General features: G+C 42.8%; 1 protein-coding gene across 1 annotated transcript in view; it reads right to left on the bottom strand.

Annotated features, from left to right (window-relative positions):
* Positions 1-20,347, bottom strand: part of LOC121573937 (rho GTPase-activating protein 32-like) — a 220,313-nt gene that overhangs the window by 132,407 nt on the left and 67,559 nt on the right. The window contains exon 3 of the mRNA XM_045222570.1: positions 16,871-16,990. Within this exon, the coding sequence (XP_045078505.1) occupies positions 16,871-16,965 (95 nt within the window). The 5' untranslated portion in view covers positions 16,966-16,990. The remainder of the gene's footprint in view (positions 1-16,870; positions 16,991-20,347) is intronic.

Raw genomic sequence — 20,347 nt, 5'->3', positions numbered from 1 at the left:
ACATACCACAACACCTCCAAACACCACTAATTGGAACGAGGACTGACAACTGATTCGAGGAAGTAGCTGACCCTGATGTTGGAGGATGTTGTTGTCCCGCTCCGCACATGCGGTAAATCATGCTGGTAGTGTACAGTACATTCTAATGAGCCGTAAACGGCTAAACAGACAACACAAAGCCAAAACATAATGGGCAAAACACCAACCAAAGCTAGAGATGGACAGAGACTTTTGGGTCTCTGTCTCCATTAAGGCCTTGATTGGTTGAATCAGATGTTAGTGCTGGGCTGAAAGGTCATAAAAGACGTTGATTACAGACCCACGTCCCGGCCGGGGAGAGACAGAGGGTGACATAGGAGGGCCAGGGAGGGAGAGAGAAGGACAGAGAGAAGAGACACAGGAAACTGTCCTGAGACGGACTGAGAAGAGAGGCACACGCATCACAAACATGCACCCCCATGCATGTATGCATTCACACAGGCACACACACAGCACAATGTCTCAAGTCTCTCTTTCTCAGGAGATTACAATTGCCATAACATTTCACTACATTAAGTCAGAATGTTGTCACACTCATATACAATGTGTAATGTCCCCTGTAGTCCCCTGTAGCTCAGTTGGTAGAGCATGGCGCTTGCAACGCCAGGGTTGTGGGTTCGTTTCCCACGGGGGGCCAGTATGAAAAATGTATGCACTCACTAACTGTAAGTCGCTCTGGATAAGAGCGTCTGCTAAATGACTAAAGAAAAGAAAAAAAAAGGAGCAAATGCATCTATTGGAATATCTTCCAACTGTGCATTACACATGTATCCCTCAAGACAACAATGAGGACCCAAACACATAAAGATGGTGAATCTCAAGGGAGAGTGAACTGCACGTGTTTCAGTTTCCTGGTCCCAGATCTGTTTATGCTGTCTTGCCAACCCCTACACTCATTGTCACCCCATTGCTAGGAGTTGGCAAGACAGTATAAACAGATCTGGGACCATGCAAGTGTTTCACAGAACCAGGGCTGAAAGAACGTCCTCAATCTGCTTGCGTTATTAAACCTGACCCCAACCCTGCAGCCGATGAGGAGCGTGGAGGCTGAAGCATAAAATTGAATGTTTTTATGTATAAAAAATATAATAAAGAAACAGGGGCTTTTGGAAATTCAATATTAACAAAAGACTGTCTTGCACTTGTCTGTGATATTTTGGCTGCATCTCCACTTGAGTTGGATAAACTGATGTCTAGGGCTAAATGCATTAAAAAGATAGTCTACCTCTTACTGAGAGATGGACATGAGATGTTTAGCTGCTTGTTGCTGCCACGAAAGGGGCATTAATGAGAATATCCTTTAGCTTCTCTCTGTGTAGCTAACTGCGCTTTTGGCAAGAGTGGCACAAATTGGATACATGCCACCCTTTGCAATAGACGAGTTAGCTGACAATGTCCTGAAAACTATGTGCACTCATCTATAGGGCAGAAGTACACTATCGGTCAAAAGTTTTAGAACAACTACTCATTCAAAATGTCTATATTTTTACTATTTTCTACATTGTAGAATAATAGTGAAGACATCAAAACTATGAAATAACACATATGGAGTCATTTAGTAACCAAAAAAGTGTTAAACGAATCAAAATATATTTTATATTTGAGATTCTTCAAATAGCCACCCTTCGCCATGATGACAGCTTTGCACACTCTTGGCATTCTCTCGACCAGCTTCATGAGATAGTCACCTGGAATGCATTTCAATTAACAGGTGTGCATCCTTAAAAAGTTAATTTGTGGAATTTCTTTCCTTCTTAATATGTTTGAGCCAATCAGTTGTTTTGTGACAATATAGGGGTGGTATGCAGAAGACAGCCCTATTTGGTAATAGACCAAGTCCATATTATGGCAAGAACAGCTCAAATAAGCAAAGAGAAACGACAGTCCATCATTACTTTAAGACATGAAGGTCAGTCAATATGGAACATTTCAAGAACTTCAAAAGTTTCTTCAAGTGCAGTCGCGAAAACCATCAAGCGCTATGATGAAACTGGCTCTCATGAGAACCGCCACAGGAATGGAAGACCCAGAGTTACCTCTGCTGCAGAGGAAAAGTTCATCGGAGTTACGAGCTTCAGAAATTGCAGCCCAAATAAATGCTTCAGAGTTCAAGTAACACAAACATCTGAACATCAACTGCTCAGTTGAGACTGTGTGAATCAGCCCTTCATGGTCAAACTGCTGCAAAGAAACCACTACTAAAGGACACCAATAAGAAGAAAAGACTTGCTTGGGCCAAGAAACATGAGCAATGGACATGTCTTTGTGAGATGCGGTGTGGGTGAACGGATGATCTCCGCATATGTATTTCCCACCGTAAAGCATGGAGGAGTAGGTGTGATGTGTGGGGGTGCTTTGCTGGTGACACTGTCTGTGATTTATTTAGAATTCAAGGCACACTTAACCAGCATGGCAACCACAGCATTCTGCAGCGATACGCCATCCCATCTGGTTTGGGCTTTTGTTTTAGGGGGTAGATCAGCTTTAATATTGCTGATAGATTGTAACTTCCATCAATGTAATTGTCTGCATCACTTCCAATCCCCCATACGTTTTCTGTCCTCGCAAATACATATACAGTATACAGTATTTTCCTGTAATTTTCATCATAGGTACACGTCAACTATGACAGACAAAATGAGAAAAAAATATCCAGAAAATCACATTGTAGGATTTTTAATGAATTTATTTGCAAATTATGGTGGAAAATAAGTATTTGGTCAATAACAAAAGTTTCTCAATACTTTGTTATATACCCTTTGTTGGCAATGACACAGGTCAAACGTTTTCTGTAAGTCTTCACAAGGTTTTCACACACTGTTGCTGGTATTTTGGCCCATTCCTCCATGCAGATCTCCTCTAGAGCAGTGATGTTTTGGGGCTGTCGCTGGGCAACACAGACTTTCAACTCTCCAAATACTTTCTATGGGGTTGGATCTGGAGACTGGCTAGGCCACTCCAGGACCTTGAAATGCTTCTTACGAAGCCACTCCTTCGTTGCCCGGGCGGTGTGTTTGGGATCATTGTCATGCTGAAAGACCCAGCCACGTTTCATCTTCAATGCCCTTGCTGATGGAAGGAGGTTTTCACTCAAAATCTCACGATACATGGCCCCATTCATTCTTTCCTTTACACGGATCAGTCGTCCTGGTCCCTTTGCAGAAAAACAGCCCCAAAGCATGATGTTTCCACCCCCATGCTTCACAGTAGGTATGGTGTTCTTTGGATGCAACTCAGCATTCTTTGTCCTCCAAACACGACCGAGTTGAGTTTTTACCAAAAAGTTCTATTTTGGTTTCATCTGACCATATGACATTCTCCCAATCCTCTTCTGGATCATCCAAATGCACTCTAGCAAACTTCAGACGGGCCTGGACATGTACTGGCTTAAGCAGGGGGACACGTCTGGCACTGCAGGATTTGAGTCCCTGGCGGCGTAGTGTGTTACTGATGGTAGGCTTTGTTACTTTGGTCCCAGCTCTCTGCAGGTCATTCACTAGGTCCCCCCATGTGGTTCTGGGATCTTGTGATAATTTTGACCCCACGGGGTGAGATCTTGCGTGGAGCCCCAGATCGAGGGAGATTATCAGTGGTCTTCTATGTCTTCCATTTCCTAATAATTGCTCCCACAGTTGATTTCTTCAAACCAAGCTGCTTACCTATTGCAGATTCAGTCTTCCCAGCCTGGTGCAGGTCTACAATTTTGTTTCTGGTGTCCTTTGACAGCTCTTTGGTCTTGGCCATAGTGGAGTTTGGAGTGTGACTGTTTGAGGTTGTGGACAGGTGTCTTTTATACTGATAACAAGTTCAAACAGGTGCCATTAATACAGGTAACGAGTGGAGGACAGAGGAGCCTCTTAAAGAAGTTACAGGTCTGTGAGAGCCAGAAATCTTGCTTGTTTGTAGGTGACCAAATACTTATTTTCCACCATAATTTGCAAATAAATTCATTAAAAATCCTTCAATGTGATTTTCTGGAATTTTTTTCCTCAATTTGTCTGTCATAGTTGACGTGTACCTATGATAAAAATTACAGGCCTGTCATCTTTTTAAGTGGGAGAACTTGCACAATTGGTGGCTGACTAAATACTTTTTTCCCCCACTGTATGCATATATACACACACATACACTGCTCAAAAAAATTAAGGGAACACTTAAACAACACATCCTAGATCTGAATGAATGAAATAATCTTATTAAATACTTTTTTCTTTACGTAGTTGAATGTGCTGACAACAAAATCACACAAAAATTATTAATGGAAATCAAATTTATCAACCCATGGAGGTCTGGATTTGGAGTCATCCTCAAAATTAAAGTGGAAAACCACACTACAGGCTGATCCAACTTTGATGTAATGTCCTTAAAACAAGTCAAAATGAGGCTCAGTAGTGTGTGTGGCCTCCACGTGCCTGTATGACCTCCCTACAACGCTTGGGCATGCTCCTGATTAGGTGGCGGATGGTCTCCTGAGGGATCTCCTCCCAGACCTGGACTAAAGCATCCGCCAACTCCTGGACAGTCTGTGGTGCAACGTGGCGTTGGTGGATGGATCGAGACATGATGTCCCATATGTGCTCAATTGGATTCAGGTCTGGGGAACGGGCGGGCCAGTCCATAGCATCAATGCCTTCCTCTTGCAGGAACTGCTGACACACTCCAGCCACATGAGGTCTAGCATTGTCTTGCATTAGGAGGAACCCAGGGCCAACCGCACCAGCATATGGTCTCACAAGGGGTCTGAGGATCTCATCTCGGTACCTAATGGCAGTCAGGCTACCTCTGGCGAGCACATGGAGGGCTGTGCGGCCCCCCAAAGAAATGCCACCCCACACCATGACTGACCCACTGCCAAACCGGTCATGCTGGAGGATGTTGCAGGCAGCAGAACGTTCTCCACAGCGTCTCCAGACTCTATCACGTCTGTCACATGTGCTCAGTGTGAACCTGCTTTCATCTGTGAAGAGCACAGGGCGCCAGTGGCGAATTTGCCAATCTTGGTGTTCTCTGGCAAATGCAAAACGTCCTGCACGGTGTTGGGCTGTAAGCACAACCCCCACCTGTGGACGTTGGGCCCTCATACCACCCTTATGGAGTCTGTTTCTGACCGTTTGAGCAGACACATGCACATTTGTGGCCTGCTGGAGGTCAATTTTGCAGGGCTCTGGCAGTGCTCCTCCTGCTCCTCCTTGCACAAAGGCGGAGGTAGCGGTCCTGCTGCTGGGTTGTTGCCCTCCTATGGCCTCCTCCATGTCTCCTGATGTACTGGCCTGTCTCCTGGTAGCGCCTCCATGCTCTGGACACTACGCTGACAGACAGAGCAAACCTTCTTGCCACAGCTCGCATTGATGTGCCATCCTGGATGAGCTGCACTACCTGAGCCACTTGTGTGGGTTGTAGACTCCGTCTCATGCTACCACTAGAGTGAAAGCACCGCCAGCATTCAAAAGTGACCAAAACATCAGCCAGGAAGCATAGGAACTGAGAAGTGGTCTGTGGTCACCACCTGCAGAACCACTTCTTTATTGGGGGTGTCTTGCTAATTGCCTATAATTTCCACCTGTTGTCTATTCCATTTGCACAACAGCATGTGAAATTTATTGTCAATCAGTGTTGCTTCCTAAGTGGACAGTTTGATTTCACAGAAGTGTGATTGACTTGGAGTTACATTGTGTTGTTTAAGTGTTCCCTTTATTTTTTTGAGCAGTGTATATACATATACACACACACACATATATATACATACATACATACATACATACACATATATATAAATATATATACATATACATATATATATAAATATATATACATATATATATATATATACACACACAAATACATACATATATATATATACATATACACATCCTTTAAAAAAATATATTTCCCTTTATTATCTTCCAACCCCACCACCCCTTCCCTAATTGGAGTAAACTAGTGAATAACAACGCTTAGGCCTCTACTTCCAGCTTATACAAACTATATACATTTTATGGACACAGTCAATTTTACAATAATAATATTCTGTTTGTTTTTACTCCTGAACTTCCTCTACCCTCAACCTCTCCGATCATTTTGATGATGTCCATCCGGTTTGCTTCTATATGCCATACAATATCTTTCTAACTGTGCTCTTTCACAAAAGCTCTCAACCCATAACCTACAGTGGGGAAAAAAGTATTTAGTCAGCCACCAATTGTGCAAGTTCTCCCACTTAAAAAGATGAGAGGCCTGTAATTTTCATCATAGGTACACGTGAACTATGACATACAAAATGAGACATTTTTTTCCAGAAAATCACATTGTAGGATTTTTAATGAATTTATATGCAAATTATGGTGGAAAATAAGTATTTGGTCACCTACAAACAAGCAAGATTTCTGGCTCTCACAGACCTGTAACTTCTTCTTTAAGAGGCTCCTCTGTCCTCCACTCGTTACCTGTATTAATGGCACCTGTTTGAACTTGTTATCAGTATAAAAGACACCTGTCCACAACCTCAAACAGTCACACTCCAAATGGCCAAGACCAAAGAGCGGTCAAAGGACACCAGAAACAAAATTGTAGCCCTGCACCAAGCTGGGAAGACTGAATCTGCAATAGGTAATTAGCTTGGTTTGAAGAAATCAACTGTGGGAGCAATTATTAGGAAATGGAAGACATACAAGACCACTGATAATCTCCCTCGATCTGGGGCTCCACGCAAGATCTCACCCTGTGGGGTCAAAATGATCACAAGAACGGTGAGCAAAAATCCCAGAACCCCACGGGGGGACCTAGTGAATGACCTGCAGAGAGCTGGGACCAAAGTAACAAAGCCTACCATCAGTAACACACTACGCCGCCAGGGACTCAAATCCTGCAGTGCCAGACGTGTCCCCCTGCTTAAACCAGTACATGTCCAGGCCCGTCTGAAGTTTGCTAGAGTGCATTTGGATGATCCAGAAGAGGATTGGGAGAATGTCATATGGTCAGATGAAACCAAAATAGAACTTTTTGGTAAAAACTCAACTCGCGTCGTGTTTGGAGGACAAAGAATGCTGAGTTGCATCCAAAGAACACCATACCTACTGTGAAGCATGGGGGTGGAAACATCATGCTTTGGGGCTGTTTTTCTGCAAAGGGACCAGGACTACTGATCCGTGTAAAGGAAAGAATGAATGGGGCCATGTATCATGAGATTTTGAGTGAAAACCTCCTTCCATCAGCAAGGGCATTGAAGATGAAACGTGGCTGGGTCTTTCAGCATGACAATGATCCCAAACACACCGCCCGGGCAACGAAGGAGTGGCTTCGTAAGAAGCATTTCAAGGTCCTGGAGTGGCCTAGCCAGTCTCCAGATCTCAACCCCCATAGAAAATCTTTGGAGGGGAGTTGAAAGTCCGTGTTGCCCAGCGACAGCCCCAAAACATCACTGCTCTAGAGGAGATCTGCATGGAGGAATGGGCCAAAATACCAGCAACAGTGTGTGAAAACCTTGTGAAGACTTACAGAAAACGTTTGACCTGTGTCATTGCCAACAAAGGGTATATAACAAAGTATTGAGAAACTTTTGTTATTGACCAAATACTTATTTTCCACCATAATTTCCAAATAAATTCATTAAAAATCCTACAATGTGATTTTCTGGATTTTTTTCTCTCATTTTGTCTGTCATCGTTGATGTGTACCTATGATGAAAATTACAGGCCTCTCTCATCTTTTTAAGTGGGAGAACTTGCACAATTGGTGGCTGACTAAATACTTTTTTCCCCCACTGTATATACTTATTATGCTTATTATGGACACAGTATGCTTACATTATTAGTTATCTTGTTGTTATTGCTTGTTGTTAGATGTTATTAGTCCCATCCTTCAACTCCATTCAACACCACCCATCTATCGCTTAATGAAATCCATATTGGATTTCTATTTGCCATATATTTTTCAACTGTACTGTGATGTTTTACAAAGGTTCTGAACCTTTCTACCTTTCTGTCCTCCAAATTCATATTCATTATATAAATAGGCCCATTTAATTTTGTCTGGCTTGCCGTTCCAAATAAAATTGAATATTTTTTTCTCATGTAATTTAAAAAACTGTTCATTAGGTGTAGGCAAGACCATAAGCAAATAGGTAAACTGGGATAATACTAAAGAGTTAATCAGGGTGATTTTCCCACAAATTGACAGGTATTTACTTTTCCATGGTAGCAAGAACTTAACTATTTTTGCTAACTTTCTATTAAAATGTATTGGAGTGAGATCATTTATTTCATTTGGGATATGTATTCCGGCGCACAATTGGCCCAGCGTCGTCCAGGGTAGGGGAGGGAATGGCCGGCAGGGATGTAGCTCAGTAGAGCATGGTGTTTGCAACGCCAGGGTTGTGGGTTCGATTCCCACGGGGGGCCAGTATGAAAAATATAAAATAATGTATGCACTAACTGTAAGTTGCTCTGGATAAGAGCGTCTGCTAAATGACTAAAATGTAAATGTAAAATGAGTATATCCACATCACCATCAGACCATTTTATTGGTAAACTACATGGTAATGTAAAAATTGTATTTTTTAGTGATCCAATACATAATATAGTACATTTATCATAATTTTGTTGTAATCCAGAGAGGTTAGAAAATGTATCTAGATCTTCTATGAGGCTGTGGAGGGGTTCAAGTTGTGGATTTAAAAGAAAACATGAATCATCAGCGTACAATGACACCTTTGTTTTTAAGCCCTGGATTTCTAATCCCTTGATATTATTGTTGGATCGGATTTTAATAGCTAACATCTCGATGGCCATAATAAATAGATATGCCGATAGTGGACAACCTTGTTTCACTCCTCTTGACAGTTTAAAACTTTCGGAGAAATAGCCATTATTTACTATTTTACACCTAGGGTTACTATACATGATTTTAACCCAATTTATAAGAGATTCTCCAAAATTGAAATGCTCCAGGCATTTATATATAAACCCCAGTTGTACTTTATCAAATGCCTTTTCGAAGTCTGCTATGAATAGCAGGCCTGATTTCCCAGATTTTTCATAGTGTTCTATTGTTTCCAGTACTTGCCTTATATTATCTCCAATGAATATTCCATGTAAAAAACCTGTCCGATTAGAATGAATAATGTCCGACAATACCTTTTTAATTCTATGCGCTATACATTTTGCTAGAATTTTTGCATCACAACACTGAAGTGTAAGGGGCCTCCAATTTTTTAAAGGGACTGGATATTTATATTTTCCACTTGTATCCTTTTTCAGTAATAATGAAATCAGACCACCTTCTTGAGTGTCTGATAATCTACCGTTTACATAGGAGTGGTTAAAACATGCTAACACCTGTACTCTGAGTATTTCAAAAAAGGTTTGGTATACCTCGACTGGTATGCCATCCAACCCTGAAGTTTTACCGGACTTAAAGTCTTTAATTGCATCCAGAAGTTCCTCCTCTGTAATTTCACCTTCACATGAGTCTTTCTGTATGGCTGTTAATTTTACATTATCAATAGAAAAAACATCTCTACAATTAGAGGAAATGGAGGCGACTGAAACGAAAACATATGCTTAAAGTACTTTGTTTCCTCCTTCAAAATATAATTTGGTGAATCATGGGTGACTCCGTCATTTGTAACCAGTTTCAATAAATTCTTTTTGGTAGCATTCCTATGTTGAAGATTTAAAAGGAATTTGGTGCATTTTTCCCCATATTCCATCCAGTTTGCTTTATTTTTTATAATATATTACACTTGATCTTTCTTGAATAAGTTTCTCCATTTCTTTTTGTTTTTCCTCTAATTTATTCTGAGCCTCTATGTTACAGCTTTTTATTGCTATCTATCTGTTCTGTTAGACCTTCTATTTCCTTTGTTAGTATGGACTCTTTTGACCTAAATTGCTTTTGTTTTCGAGATGAGTACTGAATTGCATGGCCTCTAAAGGCACATTTAAAGGTGTCCCATACAATAAGGGGATTTGCTGTACCTATGTTATGTCGGTAAAAATCAGTTATAAATTCCTCTGTTCTTGTTAAAAACAAGTTATCATCCAATATGCTTTGATGAAATTTCCAATATCCTCACCCACATGGAATTTCAGTAAGAGTAATGTATATGCCAATTATATGATGGTCCGACCGCATTCTGTCCCCTATCAACACTTTTTAAACTTTTGGTGCCAACGAGAATGATATAAGAAAGAAGTCAAGACGACTAGCTTGATTGAGTCTCCGCCATGTATATCTCACTAGATCAGGACATTTAAGTGTCTACTAGTTATACATATGTCTACTAGTTATAATGTATCCATGACATTCACGATTTCCTTAAGAGCATGAGGGTGATAGTTTGTAGTGTGATTTCCTTTACGGTCCATTGAGCTATTTAAAAAGGTATTATAATCTCCCGCCATAATAATAGAGTCTTGAATTGCTTGCAGGGTTGATAATTTATTATATATATTGTCAAAGAAGTGTGGATCATCATTATTTGGTCTGTAAAGGTTAATGAGCCATATCTGTTTATGGTCCAATAACATATTTAAAATAATCCATCTACCTTGCGTATCTGTTTGGACAATTTGCACATTCGGATCGAAATTCATCACCCCTTTTGAGTTTCTTTGCCCATGGGAGAAGTATATTTCTCCCCCCCATTCCTTTTTCCACGCAACTTCATCTAGAATTGTTGAATGAGTTTCCTTTAAACAATAGATATTATATTCCTTCTCTTTGAGCCACGTAAATATTGTTCTTCTTTTGTTATACTTATACTGGCTATACTTATTTCACCACATACCACAAAAATCGAGAAAATCACATTGTATGATTTGTAAGTAATTAATTTGCATTTTATTGCATGACATAAGTATTTGATCAACTACCAACCAGTAAGAAATCCGGCTCTCACAGACCTGTTAGTTTTTCCTTAAGAAGCCCTCCTGTTCTCCACTCATTACCTGTATTAACTGCACCTGTTTGAACTCGTTACCTGTATAAAAGACACCTGTCCACACACTCAAACCTCTCCACAATGGCCAAGACCAGAGAGCTGTGTAAGGACATAAGGGATAAAATTGTAGACCTGCACAAGGCTGGGATGGGCTACAGGACAATAGGCAAGCAGCTTGGTGAGAAGGCAACAACTGTTGGCACAATTATTAGAGAATGGAAGAAGTTCAAGATGCGCATGTCCAGGCCCGTCTGAAGTTTGCCAATGACCATCTGGATGATCCAGAGGAGGAATGGGAGAAGGTCATGTGGTCTGATGAGACAAAAATAGAGCTATTTGGTCTAAACTCCACTCGCCGTGTTTGGAGGAAGAAGAAGGATGAGTACAACCCACAAGAACACCATCCCAACCGTGAAGCATGGAGGTGGAAACATCATTCTTTGGGGATGCTTTTCTGCAAAGGGGACAGGACGACTGCACCGTATTGAGGGGAGGATGGATGGGGCCATGTATCGCAAGATCTTGGCCAACAACCTCCTTCCCTCAGTAAGAGCATTGAAAATGGGTTGTGGCTGGGTCTTCCAGCATGACAACGACCCGAAACACACAGCCAGGGCAACTAAGGAGTGGCTCCGTAAGAAGCATCTCAAGGTCCTGGAGTGGCCTAGCCAGTCTCCAGACCTGAACCCAATAGAACATCTTTGGGAGGGAGCTGAAAGTCCGTATTGCCCAGCGACAGCCCTGAAACCTGAAGGATCTGGAGAAGGTCTGTATGGAGGAGTGGGCCAAAATCCCTGCTGCAGTGTGTGCAAACCTGGTCAAGACCTACAGGAAACGTATGATCTCTGTAATTGCAAACAAAGGTTTCTGTACCAAATATTAAGTTCTGCTTTTCTGATGTATCAAATACTTATGTCATGCAATAAAATACAAATGAATTACTTAAAAATCATACAATGTGATTTTCTGGATTTTTGTTTTAGATTCCGTCTCTCACAGTTGAAGTGTACCTATGATAAAAATTACAGACCTCTACATGCTTTGTAAGTAGGAAAACCTGCAAAAAAGGCAGTGTATCAAATACTTGTTCTCCCCACTGTATGTGTGTAAATTTACCAATACAAAATACCATAGTGACTGAGTGTCCATATAGCTGTACCATGATATTTGCATTGCTACTAAGTAACCCTCCAATTGTTCTCCACTAATTCCCCCGCTAAAGCCCCTCCCCATCCCAAGTTGGGCCGTCATCCCAGTGACCGGCATACCACTCCCGCCCCCCCGGATCCCTAGGCCAGGACCCATCCATCGAAAACATCACACAGTGCCACCCACAAAACAGAAGCAGGTCAACCGCCAAAAGCATTTCCAATGCTCTCACCTCAATATATATAGCTATTCAAATATCTTGCATATCTTATTTTCCATCATTATCAATTAATATGCGTAATAATGTCGGCAGTTCATGCGTAGGATTTTAACCTATAACCTGGATTGCCATTGTATTACATTACATTTTTGACAAGCAATTATTATTTTAGCAAACAATTAATGTGGTTCATCCTATATTCTCCCTAACATCCTTACCCCCTTGCAACAGATGTGGGATAAACACACACGCACATACTCTAACACACTCAACCCCTTTCCTCCACAATCAACCATAAGATCAGATGCTCAACGGTTGTTACATCCCAGAGCACAACTCAAGAAAGGACCTGATTTATTAATGCATATACAGTTACAGCTGTTTGAGAAAGTATGCAAGATCGAGCAAGAATTGACAACAATGTGAGACTTGATTAATCTATTTAATCTATGTCAAGTCCTAGGTGATGAAGATCAGATCCACCCTTTTCACCCGAGACAAAATCTGGTTTGGGCTTAGTGGGACTATCATTTGTTTTTCAACAGGACAATGACCCAACACACCTCCAGGCTGTGTAAGGGCTATTTTACCAAGAAGGAGAGTGATGGAGTGCTGCATCAGATGACCTGGCCTCCACAATCCCCCAACCTCAACCAAATTGAGATGGTTTGGGATGAGTCGGAACACAGAGTGAAGGAAAAGCAGCCAACAAGTGCTCAGCATATGTGGGAACACCTTCAAGACTGTTGGAAAAGCATTCCAGGTGAAACTGGTTGAGAGAATGCCAAGAGTGTGCAAAGCTGTCATCAAGGTAAAGGGTGACTACATGATTCCATATGTGTTATTTCATAGTTTTGATGTTTTCACTAATATTCTACAATGTAGAAAACAGTAAAAATAAAGAAAAACCTTTGAATGACAAAGTGTTCTAAAACTTTTGACCGGTAGTGTATGTGTGTTATGATTCTGGATGGTCGGATAGTTAGCAACACTGACAAGAAGCTGCCATGTAGGGAATCGTAGGTGGCTCATTTCAGCTCGTTGTACCTTATGACTCGTCACGTCTACGCTAATATGTAAACCTTTTTAGCTTGCTAACCAACAACAACGTATTTGAGAGACAAGTGCTTACTGTGCAAATGTCTTTATGTTTTCAATAAAGATTTGGAGAGGAAATATAGTTTACATGTTGTCAACAACCCTTTGATTCTAAGCCAGCCCTGCCTGTATTGCTCCACGGTTGCCCCCCTCTTTACAGCGGAGAAGAAAAAAAAACTGGTTAATTTACTGCAACTCTACACATTTTGCTTTGGGGCGGAGAGAAAATGTTGCAGTTTTAAACCAAGTTTGCTTCAATTCTACACATTTTGCCATAGGGTGGAGATAAATGTTTGCTATCTGAGTGAGAGTGACTAACAAAATTAATAGCTGGCTAGACTAACTTACCAATATAAAAAATGTTAGCTGACATGGGCTAATTGACTGACTGTCAGTGTCTGACATAACAATTTCTAAATTGCACCTTGTGTATTATACTATTCTAGTATAATACACAAGGTGGGAGGGGGGGACAAGCCACACACAGCATCCTTCCACTTCTATGCTCTTGAGACCGAAAAACAGCCCAAACTCTTGAAGCGAAAAATGTAACAGGCTATGCGTTAAAGGGCAATTCTGCCACTTTACAACCTCATATTAATAATTTCCAGCACCATACTAGTGTCTACATATGTGGAAACGGCTCATTTTTATGATCTATGGTTAAAAAGGTAAGGTCCTAAAAAACGCTCCTCTGTGGTACCACAAGTTAGGATTAAAAGTAAGAAAAACTGTGATTTTCTAGCCAGAGGGAGTGTATTTTCTTGCTCCCCACGTCATCTCGAATCTCATAGTGTTTGAAAATCAATGTTGATGATGTCATTGGGTAGAATTTAACATATTTTTTCTACAAAACGTAGTAATGCACTGTTTTCACATACACTGAGTATACCAAACATTAGGAACACCTTCCTAATATTGAGTTGCACCCCCCTTTTTGCCCTCAGAACAGCCTCAATTCGTCCAATAAGGGCTCATAGCTTTCACCTGTATTCACCTGGTCAGTCTGTCATGGACAGAGCAGGTATTCGTAATGTTTTGTATACTCAGTGTATGTAGACACTAATAATGTGCTGGAGATAATGAAAATGAGGTTGAAAAGTGGTGGAATTGCACTTTAATGGACTGAATTGTTGAAACTTAAAGGCATATTTTGAAGAAAATTGAAAGTTAGCTAATGTGTAGGCACTAGCCTATAGTGTTGAGATGTAGTAGGTAAACAACTAGCGATACGTATTCAGGACTCCTCTCCTCCGCTCAATTTATTTCAATGCCCTTGAGGAGGGTAGAAAACTCTTGGAAAGCAAATAACCACAGTGGAGAGAAAGAGAAAGGAGAGGGACGGAACATTATTAGTAAGCGATGCACGTGGCGGGCAGGATGGAGAGGACAGGAAGGGGTGACAAGTCCCAAAATAGTGTCATACTCTGGTCTAGGAGGGTCACAAAGGGGAGGCAGAGAGAGTAAGGGGGGGGTGAGAGAGAGGAGGAGAAACAAATAGATATACAGAGCAAGAGCTGATAAAGAAGTAGACCTATAGGTGGAGATATAAGTGGGATAGAGAGGGACGGACAAGTCCTAAGCAGAGAGCAAGAGATAGAATGTGTGTGTGTACTGTATGTGTGTGAGAGCATAGTGGGATTGGGAGGGCTATAAAACCTTACTGTGTTCTTCCCTAAGGGAAGAATATCAATCTACAAGAGCCCTAGCAGACCCATCCTAAAGATAACATTTACTATCAGTCTCTCTCACTGAATGAGAACACAAACCTGCTCTGCCTTCCTCTCCATCTATGTTGTAATGTTGGGCTAATATCTAATGTATGCTAAACTACTGCTGCCATGGCAACCCTTACGCACACATACATGATTGGGACTCAGTTCAACACCGGGAGAAAGTGCAGTGGGGTTGAATGGGCTGCTGTAATCCTCAGAAAGGGGACAATTCCTGTAGACCCCCCTCACTATCAAATGAACAGAGCCATGCTACCACATGAACACACAATCTCACACACACACTCACACAAAGCCAGACACGCACAACTGCATTCAGACACACAAACAATCAGACATGCCCATGCAGTCATAGACATGAACACACACACACCAACTCCTACACAACTAAAAGCTTGCACATGAAAACATACCCTCTAACAATCACAAACAGGCCAGTGTGGCAGGGAGGAAAGGTCAAAAGGGCTGGTCTGAATTCCAGGGAGCAAGCTGAGTATCTGTAAGGGAAGGAGGAGAGAGAGGAGGAGCGTCACACAGTAAAGCATGCAGCCAGGCAGTGGTTGGTTGGCTGGGGAGCATCGTGTGTCTTTGTGAAAGGCAGGCAGAGGAGTGGGTGGTGGGAGAGACACCGGGTGGGCATCTCAATGGTGCTTCTCTTCTCTGTAGAGAGCTGTGGTTGTGCTTTACCATCCAGCTAGCAGCGTGGCTATGCTCCGATAGAGAAAACAAGCCCTCCAAAAACAGCTTGCTTAAAAGAAGATTAATGAGTGTGTGCAGGTGTGTGTGTGGACCTACAATAAGCTCTCAAATTGTGTGCACACCTGTTTGCGTGCCTGCCTGCCTTCCTACACTACCCTATATGCGTATGCTACTGTGAGTGGGTTGGAATGCGTAGCTTATGCTATCCTATGCCTGTGAGTGGGTGTGGGTCCAGCTGAAGCTGATGGATGACGTAGCTGAAAGCTGATATTAGCCAGCAGAACAGAGAAGGTGGTAGTACTGTAGCTAACTAGCTCTGTCATTAAGGAAATATGAATGAGGGTTTCCAGCAGTGATGTTCTATAATGGCTGCTCTGCATACAGCATCAGTAGCTCTGGTGAGCCAGTCAGCCTGATGGCGGAGAGAGGAAATCGATGATTGCGAACACGCCCCCCTAACCTACATCCCTCAGGCACGTCAATGTAAACATCCTCCATGCTTAGATGTAAACAAATCAACACAAACACATTGTGGCATACACACAATGTGGTCCTCTGTAGCTCAATTGGTAGAGCATGGCGCTTGTAACGCCAGGGTAGTGGGTTCGATCCCCGGGACCACCCATACGTAAAAATGTATGCACGCATGACTGTAAGTCGCTTTGGATAAAAGCGTCTGCTAAATGGCATATTATAAATTACACAGCCCTACACACGTGTCCAACATTGTAATAAACACACACAAACACCACACATCTCACAGCAGCTATAACACCGCTATTTCCATGCTGTAACTAACTGTACACACAGAGAGACACACACAGAGAGAGACAGACACACAAAAACATGCCTTTACTCTTACAGTACACACAAATAAACAGCTCCACCTGCTTTAAAACTAGGTTGGAGTTTGAAATGCCCCCTCCGGCCAGGGCAGCTATGGGACAGAGTAGAGGAGTAGAGGTGAGTGTGTGTTGTGCTGCTAGGTCTTACCTGTCGGAGATGTCATGGCTGGCTGCTGCCGTGGCTCCGAGCAGTCCTAGAGCTGCACTCCCCACTGCTGCAGCAGCCCCGCTGCCTGCCTCCATGATACTGACTCACTGCAGGAGTAGCCTGTCAGAGAGGGAGGGAGGAAGGAGAATGTGGAGAGGTAGGTGAAGAGAGAGGGAAGGGAGCGAGAAAGCGAGAGAAAGCGAGAGCATGACAGTGAAAAAAAGAGATGTGTGGAGAGGGAAGATTGACAAGGGGAAAAGAGAAGAGAGAAAGATAATCTGTTATTTGTGTGTTTGTAGCCTGGGGATCACATTCAGCAAGCTGCAGATGAAATGCATTTAACCCCCGCTATGCTAGATAAGCAACGCCAACAAGTACCTATAGATGGCTATGGAGATAGAAAAACCACAGCACCACATTTTATTTCTATGAGAAAAACCCCATGTAGCCTATTGGGTGAAACAATCCTAACGTACAGAAAAAACCTGAAACCTTTATTAATCAGAAACCGTAGATTTCCTACACGTTATTTGCTATATATCAGTGATATCAGTGCCTTACTTATCAGTTGATGCCAACAAAATACAATACAGGCCGTTTCTTGCTAGATGCCTTTCAATTAACCTTATTGCATTAGTTTGTTGTCATATTTACAATGGATTGAAGTCAGGGAAATCCACCAATGCTATTCAATGAGATAGTGACAACCATGGACAAATGTTCATTGTCACCGCTGTGCATTTTACAGTATCAACAAAAGTAGTGTTCTTCATCACTAGGCCAATTTTACATTTAAAGTACATCAACACAAGGAATGCCAATAGTGTCTGATTTTGTCATGGTGTTGTAGTGGACAGGATTAAATCACAGAGAGACGAGGGGAGGTGAGGAACAAATGAGAAGACGAGAACAAGATCACGCGTCATGAACTCAGAAGAGAGAAAAGAAAAGCCCACACACAACAGAAGTCCTCTCTGACTGTCACTGCACTGTATACGGGGAGGCGGACACAGAGAGAAGCAACATCAAAGACAGAATGGAAGGAGGAAACAAAAGAAAAGGAAAATAATGGAAGGAGGATAAAACTTCCACGCGCCACGGCAGATGCGGCTTGCTCTGAATGCGAGGGGATGGATGGCCACACACTCTCCCCTGATGCTCTGGTGTGTGTGTGTGTGTGAGTCAGTGAGTGAGTGAGTGAGTGAGTGAGAGAGAGAGAGGAAAAGAGAGAGTGTGGTAGAGAGAGTGGTGGTGAGACGTTATCACCATCTCTGACAGAATTAAAGACGCTGTGGGGGCTGTTGCACGGTTGGAGCTCTCAAGTACTTCAGAGAACCTACTCTACAAACATACAAACACTTATAGTGCAATGAGACTCGTGTAGTTTCATGTAGGGAACAGGTTCACTTTCTGAATTCACGCACACCAGGATTTGTATTAAAGTACTCAGACAGTTCCTTTCTATACTGGGGCATGCTGTCATCTCAGTGAGTGATGCTGTATCCTTGTATGAGTAACCTCATGGGAGAGGTATTAATATGAACTGAGTGGGACATGAGCAGGACCTGGTGTCATAAGAATACCACTCATGTCAGCACTCACATTCAACCTACTATTAACTTCCCTTCTTAAATCATTGGACATATGCATCCCTGTGGTGCTATGGGAGGTCATGTGTTGACTCAAACTTCTACTTCTTTGTGAGTGAGTGAGTGAGAGAGAGACAGAGAGCGAGACAGAAACATACAGAATGTATGAGTGTGTGTGACAGAGAGAAAATGCATGTGTCACATAATTTATGTCAAAAGGATTGTGTGTATGGGTCCGTGTGTGTGTGTATGTGTAAGAATGTACACTGCTCAAAAAAATAAAGGGAACACTAAAATAACACATCCTAGATCTGAATGAATGAAATAATCTTATTAAATACTTTTTTCTTTACATAGTTGAATGTGCTGACAACAAAATCACACAAAAATTATCAATGGAAATCAAATTGATCAACCCATGGAGGTCTGGATTTGGAGTCACCCTCAAAATTAAAGTGGAAAACCACACTACAGGCTGATCCAACTTTGATGTAATGTCCTTAAAACAAGTCAAAATGAGGCTCAGTAGTGTGTGTGTGGCCTCCATGTGCCTGTATGACCTCCCTACAACGCCTGGGCATGCTCCTGATGAGGTGGCGGATGGTCTTCTGAGGGATCTCCTCCCAGACCTGGACTAAAGCATCCGCCAACTCCTGGACAGTCTGTGGTGCAACGTGGCGTTGGTGGATGGAGCGAGACATGATGTCCCAGATGTGCTCAATTGGATTCAGGTCTGGGGAACGGGCGGGCCAGTCCATAGCATCAATGCCTTCCTCTTGCAGGAACTGCTGACACACTCCAGCCACATGAGGTCTAGCATTGTCTTGCATTAGGAGGAACCCAGGGCCAACCGCACCAGCATATGGTCTCACAAGGGGTCTGAGGATCTCATCTCGGTACCTAATGGCAGTCAGGCTACCTCTGGCGAGCACATGGAGGGCTGTGCGGCCCCCCAAAGAAATGCCACCCCACACCATGACTGACCCACCGCCAAACCGGTCATGCTGGAGGATGTTGCAGGCAGCAGAACGTTCTCCACGGCGTCTCCAGACTCTGTCACGTCTGTCACGTGCTCAGTGTGAACCTGCTTTCATCTGTGAAGAGCACAGGGCGCCAGTGGCGAATTTGCCAATATTGGTGTTCTCTGGCAAATGCCAAACGTCCTGCACGGTGTTGGGCTGTAAGCACAACCCCCACCTGTGGACGTCGGGCCCTCATACCACCCTCATGGAGTCTGTTTCTGACCGTTTGAGCAGACACATGCACATTTGTGGCCTGCTGGAGGTCATTTTGCAGGGCTCTGGCAGTGCTCCTCCTGCTCCTCCTTGCACAAAGGCGGAGGAAGCAGTCCTGCTGCTGGGTTGTTGCCCTCCTACGGCCTCCTCCACGTCTCCTGATGTACTGGCCTGTCTCCTGGTAGCGCCTCCATGCTCTGGACACTACGCTGACAGACAGAGCAAACCTTCTTGCCACAGCTCGCATTGATGTGCCATCCTGGATGAGCTGCACTAACTGAGCCACTTGTGTGGGTTGTAGACTCTGTCTCATGCTACCACTATAGTGAAATCACCGCCAGCATTCAAAAGTGACCAAAACATCAGCCAGGAAGCATAGGAACTGAGAAGTGGTCTGTGGTCACCACCTGCAAAACCAGTCCTTTATTGGGGGTGTCTTGCTAACTGCCTATAATTTCCACCTGTTGTCTATTCTATTTGCACAACAGCATGTGAAATGTATTGTCAATCAGTGTTGCTTCCTAAGTGGACAGTTTGATTTCACAGAAGTGTGATTGACTTGGAGTTACATTGTGTTGTTTAAGTGTTCCCTTTATTTTTTTGAGCAGTGTATGTGTGTGCGTGTGTCTGCCAGAGAGGCAAGCAGGCAGCGA

Source organism: Coregonus clupeaformis, chromosome 9 (assembly GCF_020615455.1).
Source record: "Coregonus clupeaformis isolate EN_2021a chromosome 9, ASM2061545v1, whole genome shotgun sequence".
NCBI classification, from domain to species: domain Eukaryota; kingdom Metazoa; phylum Chordata; class Actinopteri; order Salmoniformes; family Salmonidae; genus Coregonus; species Coregonus clupeaformis.
Note: the sequence above shows the minus strand (reverse complement) of the source record. Positions and strands in the feature narration are given on the sequence as shown.